At 44.1% G+C, this 14,660-nt stretch overlaps 1 protein-coding gene across 1 annotated transcript; it reads right to left on the reverse strand.

Annotated features, from left to right (window-relative positions):
• Positions 1–8,426: 8,426 nt before the first annotated feature.
• On the reverse strand, positions 8,427–12,101 carry LOC129822401 (dynein axonemal light chain 4-like). The gene is made up of 4 exons (XM_055880662.1): positions 11,785–12,101; positions 11,104–11,187; positions 10,906–10,989; positions 8,427–10,253 (listed from the first exon to the last, which is right to left on the reverse strand). The coding sequence occupies exons 2-4, from the start codon at positions 11,173–11,175 to the stop codon at positions 10,089–10,091; spliced, it is 321 nt and encodes a 106-aa protein (XP_055736637.1). The 5' UTR covers positions 11,176–11,187; positions 11,785–12,101; the 3' UTR covers positions 8,427–10,088.
• Positions 12,102–14,660: the final 2,559 nt, after the last annotated feature.

The raw sequence follows: 14,660 nt of genomic DNA on the forward strand, positions 1-14,660 counted from the left end.
CACATCCGGCTTCTTCACCTGCAGGATCGTCTGGGACCAGCCACCCGGACAGCTGATGAAACTGTGGGTTTGCACAACTGAATACTTTCTGCACAAATTGTCAGAAACTGTCTCAGGGATCTGCGTGCTCGTTGTCTTAACCAGGGTCTTGACCTGACTGCAGTTCGGCGTTCCTGTGGTGGTGGGGTTATGGTATCGGCAGGCATAAGCTATGGACAACAAAAACAATAGGATTTTTATTGATGGCAATTCGAATGCACAGACATATCATGACAAGATCCTGAGGCCCATCGTCGTGCCATTCATCCATCACCATCACCTCATGTTTCCCGCCTGGCTGAGGTACCACCTTGGGATCTCTCGCTGGGAGCTGTATGACAAGAATTATCCTAGTGTTGCCGAGGTGACTCAACAGATGGCCACACAACACATCCTCAGCGCAGGTGAAAGGGTTGAGCAGGGGTGTGAACATGTAGCTAAGATTACGATTAAAATTAAGGTTAGGGTTGAGCCGGGGTGTGGACATGGTGAAGCGAAGGTTAGGGTTCGGGTTATGGCTAGGGTTAATGTTGAGCTGGGATGCGGACAGGAAGCTATCTTCCTCCTCACTGTCCTCCCCCTTATTCTTTGGCTTCAACTTCAGCAGCCAATCGTCTTCCAGCAGATGTGGGTGTGGCAGGTTGTACAACGGGTGGCTGAAGAGGGCCTCAAGCTTGGGGCGACTGTGGACCTGTTGGTTCCAATCAGCTTTTTGTCCTTCTCCTTCTCCTTGACCATGTTGAATGAGGCCTCCGCCTTGTGGTCTATGTGGGCGGCCATTTTGGTAAAGTCTCCATTCATGAGACTTGTTGGTAATTTGTGTGGGCTGCTTTGTGAGAAAAGGGAGTGAGATCTCCCCTGTTGTCCAAGGGGACTAGTTCCAGGAAAAGAGAAAGAAGAGGAGGAGGAACAGGGCGAGGTGGAGAGCCAGGGACAGATATGCCAATACCAGACAGACGGAATTAGAGAGACGTACCACGCCCTGCCTCACCATGCTGAGAGAGAGTGAAAACTTCAATTCACATTACCTCCAAATATAATGTGCTTTATAATATTAAAAACTCTGAAGGAGGCAGTTGTTGAGTCAAGAGTCATGACAGGTTAACAGGCATAAAGGAAACAAGAGGAAATATAACAGAGACATAGCCTATTAAGCAGGTGGACAGACAGACAGAAAAGACAGCCAGCCAGCTATCAAGCCAACCAGCCAGTATTCCTGGTGCTTCAGAAAGAGACAGACAAGGCCTCCCAGGTGGCACAGTGGTCTAAGGCAGTGCTAGCTGTGCCACCAGAGATTCTGGGTTCGAGCCCAGGCTCGGGCCGGGAGGTCCATGGGGCGACGTACAATTGGCCCAGCGTCGTCTGGGTTAGGGAGGGTTTGGACGGCAGGGATATTCTTGTCTCATCGCGCACTAGTGACTCCTGTGGCGGGCCGGGCGCAGTGCACGCTGACCAGGTCGCCAGGTGTACGGTGTTTCCTCCGACACATTGGTGCGTCTGGGTTGGATGTGTGTTGTGTCAAGAAGCAGTGCGGCTTGGTTGGGTTGGGTGGTGTTTCGGTGGACGTATGGCTCTCGACATTCACCTCTCCCGAGTCCATGCGGGAGTTGCAGCGATGAGACAAGACTGTAACTACTACCAATTGGATACCATGAAATGAGGATAAATAAGGCGTAAAAAAAAGAGACAGACAACTATGCAACCAGACAGAAACAGCCAGACAGTATTCTTGGTGCCTCAGAAAGAGACAGACAGACAGCGACCTGGCGCCATCCAGCTAACCAGACAGAAACAGCCAGACAGTATTCTTGGTGCCTCAGAAAGAGACAGACAGACAGCGCCAGACAGCTATCCCGCCACAGTATTCCTGGTGCTCCAGAAACACCTCTTATAATCTCTTCTCTCCATCAAAGCACCGCGAAATATAATCAATGTATTATTCAAGGCCCACCACTCCAACATTCAGAGCAGCAGGCTGGCTAATGCATTACTAACATTGTTTTTTCACAATGTGCCAAGAAGTTGTAAGACTCCATCTTCCTCTCTCTCTCTGGCTCCTCAAAATGACATTTGTAGTATATTTTCATTTGGTCCATTTTTCCCTTTCTCTCCCTGACAGACTGCTAATAGTGATCTGGTTATCTGTGTGGTCACGCTAGTTCAAACATAACAGAGGGAGGAGCCAGGTTAGAGGAAGGGACAATCATACACTTTACCCTTTTATTTTAGGATTTGTTTTTTTAGAACACCAGATACTTGCAATAGAAATACATATTTTAATGTGTAATTGGATTGAATTGTAGATGATGTATTAGACATGACACTCACGCACGCACGCACACACACACACACACACACACACACACACACACACACACACACACACACACACACACACACACACACACACACACACACACACACACACACACACACACACACACACACTCTGACGGGTCATCACCCACTGGCTCTCATTCTCTATTGACTGGCTCTCATTCTCTATTTTCAGCCTCATTAGTCTACAGCCCCCAGCCCTCCGTCTACTGAGCTTGCATGCCAAGTGGCACCCTATTTCCTATATAGTGCACTACTTTTGACCACCAAGTCCCTCCCTCCAGACACATAGTGTAGTAGTACGTCTCTTCTGACTTTACAAAGCACCCATGAGCACAGACCAGATCAAATATTTGTACTCCTTTTCTCCTCTCCTCTCAGCTTCATCCATCTCTCCTCAATTCCCACGCTCCCCCTTTCCTTTTCCCCTCCCTCCAGCTCTCTTACCTGCTGATAAATGCATTCTTCATCTACCTTTAAGTCCTTCCCTCCGTCCCTGATTACTTCCTGGTGGGGCCAGTTTATTCCCTAGCATGCTCTACAAAGTCGTTGTTAGTGAAACACCATAGCTATGAGAGAAATGACATGAATAATGCATATCATGGTCATTATAGGCTATTCCCTATAGATGTTCATAGATTATTTTTAACCCGAGGCATTTTTACGGAACGTGTTGAAACAAAAAGAGCTAGCGTAAATTTGTTGCTTTATTGTTTATTTATTGTTGTATTGTTGTTGTATTCTCTCAGTGTCTCTCGGATCTCTCTCTCTGACATGCATGCCAATACGTGCACGCACGCACGCACACACACACACACACACACACACACACACACACACACACACACACACACACACACACACACACACACACACACACACACACACACACACACACACACACACACACACACACACACACACACACACACACACACACACACACACAGACAGATCAAAGCTTCAAAGCCCGTCCTGTTTCCCTCAGAGCAGTTAAAGCTTAATGTAGGTTGCTTGGAAACGATCCAGAATTCTCACCATAATTGGAGAGTCTGTTACTTCAAACCAACCAGAAGATGAATCTGTAAGGTGTAGATCTGGACTAAAAAGAAAGGCATGGTACAAGAACAACGTTGACCTGATCTACTAATGTGTTGTACCTCAGAGACTAGGCAGACTTACTTATACAGTGTTGAGACAGAGAGAGGAAGAGAGACAGGAGAGAGAGGGAGAGTGTTTCATGTTACAGATGGTGGGTGAAGTGATGGTGGGGCCAGCAGAGAGATGAGGGTAGAGCTCTTTGATGGCAGTCACTGTGGGTTGCGCTGGTGGTTCAGTCACTCACGGGCTACCAATGAATATTTAATTTCAATCCAGTGAAAGAGAAAGAGAGAGAGAGAGAGAGAGAGAGAGAGAGAGAGAGAGAGAGAGAGAGAGAGAGAGAGAGAGAGAGATGAGAGAGTGAGAGAAGAAAAAGAGTGGGAGGAGAGGGAGAGATTAAGAGAAAGTAAGAAAAAAAGAGATGGAAGGAAATATGGAATGAAGGAGAAATATGGAATAGATGGAGTGAGGGGAAATATCATGCATGGGACATGAACAGCAAGAGGGGACATGTGGAATACCAAGACATAGAGCAGGAAACGTGTTAATTTGTCATGATATGACGGATCCAGAGATTACACACACATGCACACACAGTTAAATAATCCTTGTGTAATCCTGCATACCGGCATTCCGAAAGGACTGTCATCCTTATCCTTATCCCACCCTCAAAATGCCTTATTTCTTTAACCCCTTGACTCTTTTTCTCCATCAATCCATCCCTCTCTCTGTTCCAAGGCAACAGCTTGTGGGATAGTGCTCATCCTCCCTGTCTCCCACTGGGACAATCTGTCACTGGCTATAGAGAAAGAGAGAGAGTGTGTGTGTGTGTCAGTGTGTCAGACTGTGTGTGTGTTGGTGGTGAGAAAGAGAGCATGGAGGAAGTAGAGGGAAAATAGGAGGGGGAGGCCCCAACATGAAAAAAAGACTACAGTTAATTATAGAATACTACAGTACTTACAGTATAATTATATTCAGTTGAAGTCAGAGGTTTACATACACCTTAGCCAAAAACATTTAAACTCAGTTTTTCACAAATCCTGGCATTTAATCCTAGTAAAAATTCCCTGTCTTAGGTCAGTTAGGATCACCACTTTATTTTAAGAATGTGAAATGTCAGAATAATAGTAGAGAGAATGATTTATTTCAGTTAATATTTCTTTCATCACATTCCCAGTGGGTCAGAAGTTAACATACAGTCAATTAGTATTTGGTAGCATTGCCTTTAAATTGTTTAACTTGGGTCAAACATTTCAGGTAGCCTTCCAAAAGCTTCCCACAATAAGTTGGGTGAATTTCGTCCCATTCCTCCTGACAGAGCTGGTGTAACTGAGTCAGGTTTGTAGACCTCCTTGCTCGCACACGCTTTTTCAGTTCTGCCCACAAATCTTCGAGAAGATTGAGGTCAGGGCTTTGTGATGGCCACTGCAATACCTTGGCTTTTTGTCCTTAAGCCATTTTGCCACAACTTGCTTGGGGTCATTGTCCATTTGGAAGACCCATTTGCGACCAAGCTTTAACTTCCTGACTGATGTCTTGAGATGTTACATCAATATATCCACATAAATTTTCTGCCTCATGATGCCATCTATTTTGTGAAGTGCACCAGTCCCTCCTGCAGCAAGGCACCCCCACAACATCCCCGTGTTTCACGGTTGGGATGGGGTTCTTCGGCTTGCAAGCCTCCACCTTTTTCCACCAAACATAACAATGGCCATTATGGCCAAACAGTTCTATTTTTGTTTCATCAGACCAGAGGACATTTCTCCAAAAAGTACAATCTTTGTCCCCATGTGCAGTTGAAAACCGTAGTCTGGCTTTTTTATGGCGGTTTTGGAGCAGTGGCTTCTTCCTTGCTGAGCGGCCTTTCAGGTTATGTCGATATAGGATTCGTTTTACTGTGGATATAGATACTTTTGTACTTGTTTCCTCCAGCATCTTCACAAGGTCCTGTGCTGTTGTTCTGGGATTGATTTGCACTTTTCCCACCAAAGTACGTTAATCTCTAGGAGACAAAACGCGTCTCCTTCCTGAGCAGTATGACGGCTGCGTGGTCCCATGGTGTTTATACTTGCGTACTATTGTTCGTACAGATGACCGTGGTACCTTCAGCCGTTTGGAAATTGCTCCCACGGATGAACCAGACTTGTGGAGGTCTACAATTTTTTCTGAGGTCTTGGCTGATTTCTTTTGATTTTCCCATGATGTCAAGCAAAGAGGCACTGAGTTTGAAGGTAGGCCTCAAATGATGTCAATTAGCCTATCAGAAGTTTCTAAAGCCATGATGTCATTTTCTGAAATTTTCCAAGCTGTTTAAAGGCAGTCAACTTAATGTATGTAAACTTCTGACCCACTGGAATTGTGATACAGTCAATTATAAGTGAAATAATCTGTCTGTAAACAGTTGTTGGAAAAATTACTACTAAAATTACTACTAAAAATTACAACAGTAGCTGTCCTAACCGACTTGACAAAACTATAGTTTGTTAACAAGAAATTTGTGGAGTGGTTTAAAAACGAGTTTTAATGACTCCAACCTAAGTGTATGTACACTTCCGACTTCAACTGTATACTGAAAATAAATAATTTACTGAGTTACAGTTCATATAAGGAGATATAAAGAAATAAATTCATTAGGCCCTAATCTATGGATTTCACATGACTGAGCAGTGGTGAAGTCATTGGTGGGCCTGGGAGGGCAATAGTCCCACCCACTTGGTAGCCAGGCCCACCCACTGGGGACCAGGCCCAGCCAATCAAAATGAGTTTTTCCACACAAAAAGGTTTTATTACAGACATAAATACTCCTCAGCACAACCCTAGACGATCCTGCAGGTGAAGAAGCCGGATGTGGACAGGCATGGTTACACATGGTCTTCAGTTGTGAGGCCAGTTGGATGTACTGCCAAAATCTCTAAAATGACGTTGAAGGCAGCTTATGGTAGAGAAACTAACATTACTTTCTCTGGCAACAGCTCTGGTGGACATTCCTGCAGTCAGCATGCCAATTGTAAAACTTCAGACATCTGTGGCATTGTGTTGTGTGACAAAACTGCACATTTTAAAGTTGCCTTTAATGTCCTCAGCACAAGGTGCACCTGTGTAATGATCATGCTGTTTAATCAGCTTCTTGATATGCCACACCTGTCAGGTGGATGGATTATCTTGGCAAAGGATAAATGTTTACTAATAGGGATGTAAACACATTTGGGATGTAAACATATTTGTGCACAAAGCGTTTTTGTGCGTATGGAACATTTCTGGGATCTTTTATTTCAGCTCATGAAACACGGGACCAACACTTTATATTTTGCTTTTATATTTTTGTTCAGTGTAGTAAACTGTATACTTTAGAATACTATATTACAAACTGTAGTATCCTTCAACCATGTGCAGTACTTACTATAGATTTGTGTAGTATCCTAGAGAATACTATAGTAAATACAACAATATCATCTGCAAAAAAACACTGTAGTATATACTACAGTAATGTCCACAAAAACACTACAGTAAATACTGTAATATTTATGCCATAGTATACTATAGTCTTTTTTTCATGTGGGTGGATAGAGATGGAGAGGCAAGGGAGCAAATTAGAGAAAGCAGAGAGAAGACCTGAACAGAAAAGAGAGAAGGAAAAGCAATATTATTTTGCTCCAGCTGAATAGACGGAGAGAGAAATGAGACTAAGGCAGACAGAGCAACAAATAAAAGGAATACATGAGGGAAACAGATGACTCAGGGAGAGAGAGAGCGAGAGACTAGAGGGTTTTGGGTATTTGGGATGATTTAGAAGAGGAAAAGAGAGCTAAGATTTAAAACCACTCTTACTGCTTGCACTCAATAACAGTGAGGCGGAATATGGAGCAGTATATCATTCGTTCTCTAGTCTAGGAGATAGGACGCTCTTAGGTTCACTCACCCCCAGGGAGATAGGACGCTCTTAGGTTCACTCACCCCCAGGAAGATAGGACGCTTTTAGGTTCACTCACCCCCAGGGAGATAGGACGCTCTTAGGTTCATTCACCCCCAGGAAGATAGGACGCTTTTAGGTTCACCCACCCCCAGGGAGATAGGACGCTCTTAGGTTCACTCACCCCCAGGGAGATTGGACGCTCTTAGGTTCACTCACACCCAGGGAGATTGGACACTCTTAGGTTCACTTACCCCCAGGGAGATAGGTCGCTCTTAGGTTCACTCACCCCCAGGGAGATAGGACGCTTTTAGGTTCACTCACCCCCAGGGAGATAGGACGCTCTTAGGTTCACTCACACTAAGGGAGTCATTTAGCAGATGCTTTCATCCAGAGGGACTTACAGGAGCAATTAGCGTTAAGTGCCTTGCTATATAGATGTATTTACTTCAGAGCTTGTCCTATAGATAAGGACCACCAAGGGCCTAGCAGTAAATTGACTTCTCTAATATGAAACTACTACATCAAAGGGCAGATTGCTCTGTTGGTTGTTGCATTTTAAAGGGGGGGGGGGGGGGGGGGGGGGGTGAGTGAACCTAAGAGTGTCCTATCTCCCTGGGGGTGAGTGAACCTAAGAGCGTCCTATCTCCTAGACTAGAGAACGAATGATATACTGCTCCATATTCCGCCTCACTGTTATTGAGTGCAAGCAGTAAGAGTGGTTTTTGGTTGTAGTGTTAGCATCGTGGCTATTTAAAAAGGAGCTCTGCAGGGTTTTTGCCTTTCCTAGACCTCCAGCAGCCTCCCTTTTCCCTAGTCCACAACAGGGGTGTATTCAATGGCGCATAGCATAACCAAACGTTTTGCAACGGAAAAACAAAACAAGTGTTTCTTACTGGACAAATTCAAGTAGGTCCCTCCCCATTTCGTCCCATTTGCTTCATAGTGAATAGACACTAGAGACATACTGTATATATAAATCCCCAGTCCACATACTGTCATTCACTTTCAACAAACAACACCCAAAATCGGAAGATTTGAAAAAACTCTTCTTTTTTTTTATCACTTTCAGGAATAATTTCATGTGCAATGAATTTACGCAAACACACAGTGTTGTGAAGTGAAAACAACAATACAACGCATCAGTGTTATGGTACCTGGTGACATCCACAGTTGACAACATAAAGGTTTCTATGTGGCAATGAGACTGCATGCCTAGTTGATATTCATTGAAATGCAATGCCTAGGCCTAGAGAGTCCGAATAGCTCATGTAATATCATCAGTTGTGATACAAATTCAGAACAACGACACCTATCCATGACATTCTTATGACAGTGGTGTGACAGAAAATAACTATTTCAACAACAAGCTCTTTCATAAAAAGCCCATGAGGATCATATACAAAATCAGATTCCATCTTCACATTCAAATTCAAGTATTTACTGTACATTGAGAGGATATAAAAGTCCCTGTGCTATCTTATCAGTTATAGGAGGAGTAGAGACACAGACAAGGGTGGCTTATGGGACTCATGTCTGAAAGGTGAGGACTAAAGCTATACTACTAAAGACGGAGATAAAAATTAAAATATCTAGAGAGGATTGGAGAACAGAGATTGTGTGAATTGAGAGCAACAAGAATCTAGAGAGAGGATTAGAGAAACAGAGATAGTGTGAATTGAGAGCAACAAGAATCTAGAGAGAGGATTAGAGAAAGAGAGATAGTGTGAATTGAGAGCAATAAGAATCTAGAGAGAGGATTAGAGAAACAGAGATAGTGTGAATTGAGAGCAACAAGAATCTAGAGAGAGGATTAGAGAAACAGAGATAGTGTGAATTGAGAGCAACAAGAATCTAGAGAGAGGATTAGAGAAACAGAGATAGTGTGAATTGAGAGCAATAAGAGAGACTGAGAGAGAGTGCGTGCTTGTGTAAGGATGTTTTTCAGCAGATGGCATGGCAGCCCACCGAGACGACAGTGTGCCAACGTACAGGCGGTGTGGAGGAAAGACATGGAGCTGGACACATTTTTTTCTTCAAAAGGTGAGCATGAGGAGAGGATGAGAACACGCACGCCGCCTCGAGTTAAAGAAGTAGAGCAGAAAGCAATAGGGAAAGAGAGTGCAAGTGTTTCAGCCCCACTGAATTACGATAGTAGGAGAGACACCCGACTCCTTCATGCAGTGAACTCACTGTTCTGTAGAAACTATCACATCTGTATACAGATAAGACTTGGTCATTTTCATACTGTAGGTGCACACACAAGGCAAGAGTGTGACATGCTGATATTGAATACAATACATCAAGAGTGACTTAGCCTAATCAATCAATGACGTAAGGGACATCACACACGCTCGCAAACACATGTGTATACACACACACACACACACACACACACACACACACACACACACACACGCACGCACGCACGCACGCACGCACGCACGCACGCACGCACGCACGCACACACGCACACACACACACACACACACACACTCCATTCCCACCACGCACACACACCCTCCATTCCCACCACACATACACGATCAGTAAATGACAAAGAAAAAGACTGCATAGCTCAGAGATGGGTGAATCATCCAGGATGTGTATATAAATATATAAACACACTCGTTAGGTAGAGACAGACTGGATGGGAGGGGTGTGTGTGTGTGTGTAGCCTGTGTGTGTTTTGTGTGTGCTAAGCGCACTTCCACACACACACGGCCAGGCTGCCTCCAAAGAACATGTACAGCAGGTTCTTGACCTCGTGTGTCACCTCGAAGCCAAAGCCCTCCCCGATCACCACGTGCCACGAGCTGCCAAACTTTTTATCCATCGACTCCTTGATCATCTTCGCCGCATTCTGAAACGGAGAGAGCGAGAGAGAGGTTAGAGAACACACAGAAACCAAATCTGAAGCTGTAAACGTACATTTTCATGCAAATCTACTATTTGTCATCAATTCATGATGTTAGCGAAAATTCAGAGTTAAATGCACAGACGTTTAAAGTTATGGGATCCGGCATATAATAACTGGACCGTCTGGTCCGATTCCAAACCAAATCCCTGGCTCCTATCCCTAAGCCCTTGTCAACACCCCCTTGTGAATTTGAGAGTAAAGGAAAGGAGTTAGCAATATGGCTGAAACTCCATCCAGCCCACTGGGGGTAGAACACTTATCCATAACAAGCACCTGAGGATAGGAACGAGGGATCCATTTGGAATCGGGCCTATGAGGGAGGAGAGGAAGTGATGGAGGGGGTAAAATAGAGAGGGGAGGAGGAGAGAGACAGAGAAAGAGAGAGACAACCAGTGTTCTAGTCCAGATGGACACACAGGGTTGCTGGCATGAGTGGTGAGGCAGGCTGACACAATGCCTGACTGGCTGAGTGGGTGGATTACATACAGGCCTGGTTTTAAAAAGTGACTGGGTCGGATGAGTGGGTGGATTAAAGCAATATTGAGTGTGCTGTAATAATCAAGCTGCACAGTGAACAGACAGACATGGTCCTGACCTCATTGTTGGTGGCAAACTTCTCACAGGCTGTGACACACAGTTCCATTGTTTCCACTCTCATCTCCTCTGGCATGTCTGTGTGCTGTGAAGAAATCAGAACAATACATTACAACACTCACCATTTACTCCACGAAACCCAGTCACAACGCCTGTACTTGTGAACCACATATGTGTCACAGCAGCAAGACTCTCTCACCCTGATGAGTGGGAAGCTGTGGAGCCTCTTGTAATCAGCCTCCTCCTTCTTGCTCTCTGTTGTCTCTGCCATTCCCCTCTCCTTCTACAGAGAAAGCACACTCACATTTGAATGGAAGCATAGCCTTCGGGCCACAATGTTTGTCAAGTACTAGCTATGAGAAAAGGCTGAACTAAAGAGACCCTCCTAGTCCTGCTCACTTCGTCTTCGTTTACTTCTACCCATGACAACACAAGCAAGGAATGTAGTGACTGCAGGGTAGGTCACTATGGCCAGGAAAGTGACGTGCATGACATTGTCAAGCATATTTAGGCAATTATCAAAAATGTGCGAAAGGTATCCACAGGGTTGACTAGCTAACGTTAGCTAGCTAGCTAGTAACGTTAGTCTTTATACGTGTAACGTTAGCTATGACAGCCAACTTTAACAGGTAGCTACCTAACTAGACATCTTACTAAAGTATCTGCCTAACTAGCTAACTGTAACGTTAGCTAGTTATCTTGTGTGGGTTGTTGTCTTGCATTCTCACTAACAGAACGTTAGTTGCAATGCAATGCTGCAAGTTAATGAAATAGTTGCAATCATTGCACGCCGTTATGAGCCATTCTTCTTTGAAATGTACTTGATTATGGATAGCAAGTTAACTAAATAGCTAGCTAGATAACCTAGCTAGCTACTTACCTCTGGCTAGTTTATCAGGAGAAGCTTGGTCCATTTATTGTTGACATGGAAACATGTCGGCCATAGCAACCGCTTCTTTCGTCCCGCTCTCCTTCTTCTCCTTGTGCGTTTCCGGCAGACTAGACTCTGTCTTGTGTATTGCTACCATTCTCAGGTCGGAGTGCGAATTACATATTCAAATATGTAATAGCCTCACACCCGTAGCAGGCCGGTGGAATAGAGAAAATTTGAGCCCAAAATCGTTACAAGTGAAAATGTGTTTATAACTCAGCCAACTAACAGAAAAAAAGTGATCCTATCCTCAGCACACCGCCTGCAACAGGACATGCTTCACAGTCTCTACCTCCCCACAACTCACACCTCCCATCTGGGGGTTTACCCAGTAACAATGACCCAACCTTAGCCTTGTCAACAGAACCCCATCCCTCCTTTCACTCCCCAGGTATTCCTACGACCCTTCTCACAGAATTCTGGATAGAGAAAAAATGCCTTCCCCGCTGCTCTCTCTCCCACTCATGTTGCCACTCCTGGGTCAACCCTCCACTGTGATGCTCCCACATTCCACCCCCCCCCCCTAACAGGACCACCACATCTCCCTCCTCCTTCTTCAGAGCTGCCTTCGCTACCTTATTTGCATCAAGGCTCAGTGTAACATGGCAGTGTTGCCATTGTTTATAAAAGTTTTTCTTTGTAATGTCGAAATAGACATGTCTTCAACACCCATATCACACACTCACAAACTGTAAATATATGTGCTTATGTTGTACTAGCAATTGGCGCGAGAGAGCCTCAAATATCACATTCAATTGTACATATTCACTGTATACATGATTCACAGCAAAATTGGTTCCTGTTTCAATCACATCTTTGGTCATGTTCTCGTGGGTCAAACAAAAACACCCTAATGATTGGTTGACAATAGAGCCTCGCACAATGCATGCGATGGCTGCAGGATGAAGTTGGTGAAGAGCAACTGAAGAAATGTGCAGTCGACTGCAGTCATAACTTCATGACCTTTGGTCACATGCTTTTTGTAAAGTTCATGCAGTTGTTGCGTAAGTCTCACAATGTCTATCCCCAAAATGCAAGGCTTGACAAAAGTTATCTGCTCGAACGCACTCACTCTTTTCACAACACTTCGATACAGCTACGACTAAAAGTGATTTTTGTAGCAGGTTAGGAGAACCTTTGCGTTGAACCCTAACTCTTTTCCTAACCTTAACCTAATTATCCTAATCTGTTAAATAAATTCTCCTGACCTGGTTATAATAGTTGTCGACTGCATGAACTTTACATAAATCACTTGATCAACAGCAACTTCATCCTGCAGCCATCACCTGCATTGTGGGAGGCTCTATTGTCAAAAAGAAAAATCATTAGGGTGTTTTTGTTTGACCCACACAAACGTGATCGAAGATGTGACTGAAACAGAAACCAACTTTGCCACAATTCATGTATACAGTGGATTATGTAACATTAATGTCATATTTGAGTCACTCTCTGTCACCAATTGATTGTACAGTGTACACACATACAGTTGAAGTCGGAAGTTTACATACACCTTAGCCAAATACATTTAAACTCCGTTTTTCACAATTCCTGACAATTAATCCTAGTAAAAATGTCCTGTTTTAGGTCCGTTAGGATCACCACTTTATTTTAAGAATGTGAAATGTCAGAATAATAGTAGAGAGAATGATTTATTTCAGGTTTTATTTCTTTCATCACATTCCCAGTGGGTCAGAAGTTTACATACACTCAGTTAGTATTTGGTAGCATTGCCTTTAAATTGTTTAACTTGGGTCAAATGTTTTGGGTAGCCTTCCACAAGCTTCCCACAATAAGTTGGATGAATTTTGGCCCATTCTTCCTGACAGAGCTGGTGTAACTGAGTCAGGTTTGTAGACCTCCTTGCTCGCACACGCTTTTTCAGTTCTGCCCACAAATTGTCTATAGGACTGAGGTCAGGGCTTTGTGATGGCCACTCCAATACCTTGACTTTGTTGTCCTTAAGCCATTTTGCCACAACTTTGGAAGTATGCTTGGGGTCATTGTCCATTTGGAAGACCCATTTGCGACCAAGCTTTAACTTCCTGACTGATGTCTTGAGATGTTGCTTCAACATATCCACATACTTTTCCTCCCTCATGATGCCATCTATTTTGTGAAGTGCACCAGTCCCTCCTGCAGCAAAGCACACCCACAACATGATGCTGCAACCCCCGTGCTTCACGGTTGGGATGGTGTTCTTCGGCTTGCAAGCCTCCCCCTTTTTCCTCCAAACATAACGATGGCCAAACAGTTCTATTTTTGCTTCATCAGACTAGAGGACATTTCTCCAAAAAGTACCATCTTTGTCCCCATGTGCAGTTGAAAACAGTAGTCTGGCTTTTTTATGGTGACTTTGGAGCAGTGGCTTCATCCTTGCTGAGCGGCCTTTCAGGTTATGTTGATATAGGACTCGTTTTACTGTGGATATAGATACTTTTGTACTGTTGTTCTGGGATTGATTTGCACTTTTTGCACCAAAGTACGTTCATCACTAGGAGACAGAACGCGTTTCCTTCCTGAGCGGTATGAAGGCTGCGTGGTCCCATGGTGTTTATATTTGCGTACTATTGTTTGTACAGATGAATGTGGTACCTTCAGGGGTTTGGAAATTGCTCCCAAGGATGAACCAAACTTGTGGAGGTCTACAATTTGTTCTCTGAGGTCTTGGCTGATTTCATTTGATTTTCCCAAGATGTCAAACAAAGAGGCACTGAGTTTGAAGGTAGCCCTTTAAATATATCCACAGGTACACCTCCAATTGACTCAAATGATGTCAATCAGCCTATCAGAAGCTTCTAAAACCATGACATCATTTTCTGAAATTT

This window comes from Salvelinus fontinalis, chromosome 2 (genome assembly GCF_029448725.1).
Source record: "Salvelinus fontinalis isolate EN_2023a chromosome 2, ASM2944872v1, whole genome shotgun sequence".
Taxonomy (NCBI): Eukaryota; Metazoa; Chordata; class Actinopteri; order Salmoniformes; family Salmonidae; genus Salvelinus; species Salvelinus fontinalis.

Bases quoted from the DNA above. Each gene is read 5' to 3' on its own strand.
- LOC129822401 (XM_055880662.1), bottom strand. From the start codon at position 11,175: ATGGCAGAGACAACAGAGAGCAAGAAGGAGGAGGCTGATTACAAGAGG. The intron at 10,990-11,103 runs GTGAGAGAGTCT...ATTTCTTCACAG, and splicing joins ACAGCTTCCCACTCATCAGG to CACACAGACATGCCAGAGGA. The intron at 10,254-10,905 runs GTCAGGACCATG...TCTCCGTTTCAG, and splicing joins AGTTTGCCACCAACAATGAG to AATGCGGCGAAGATGATCAA.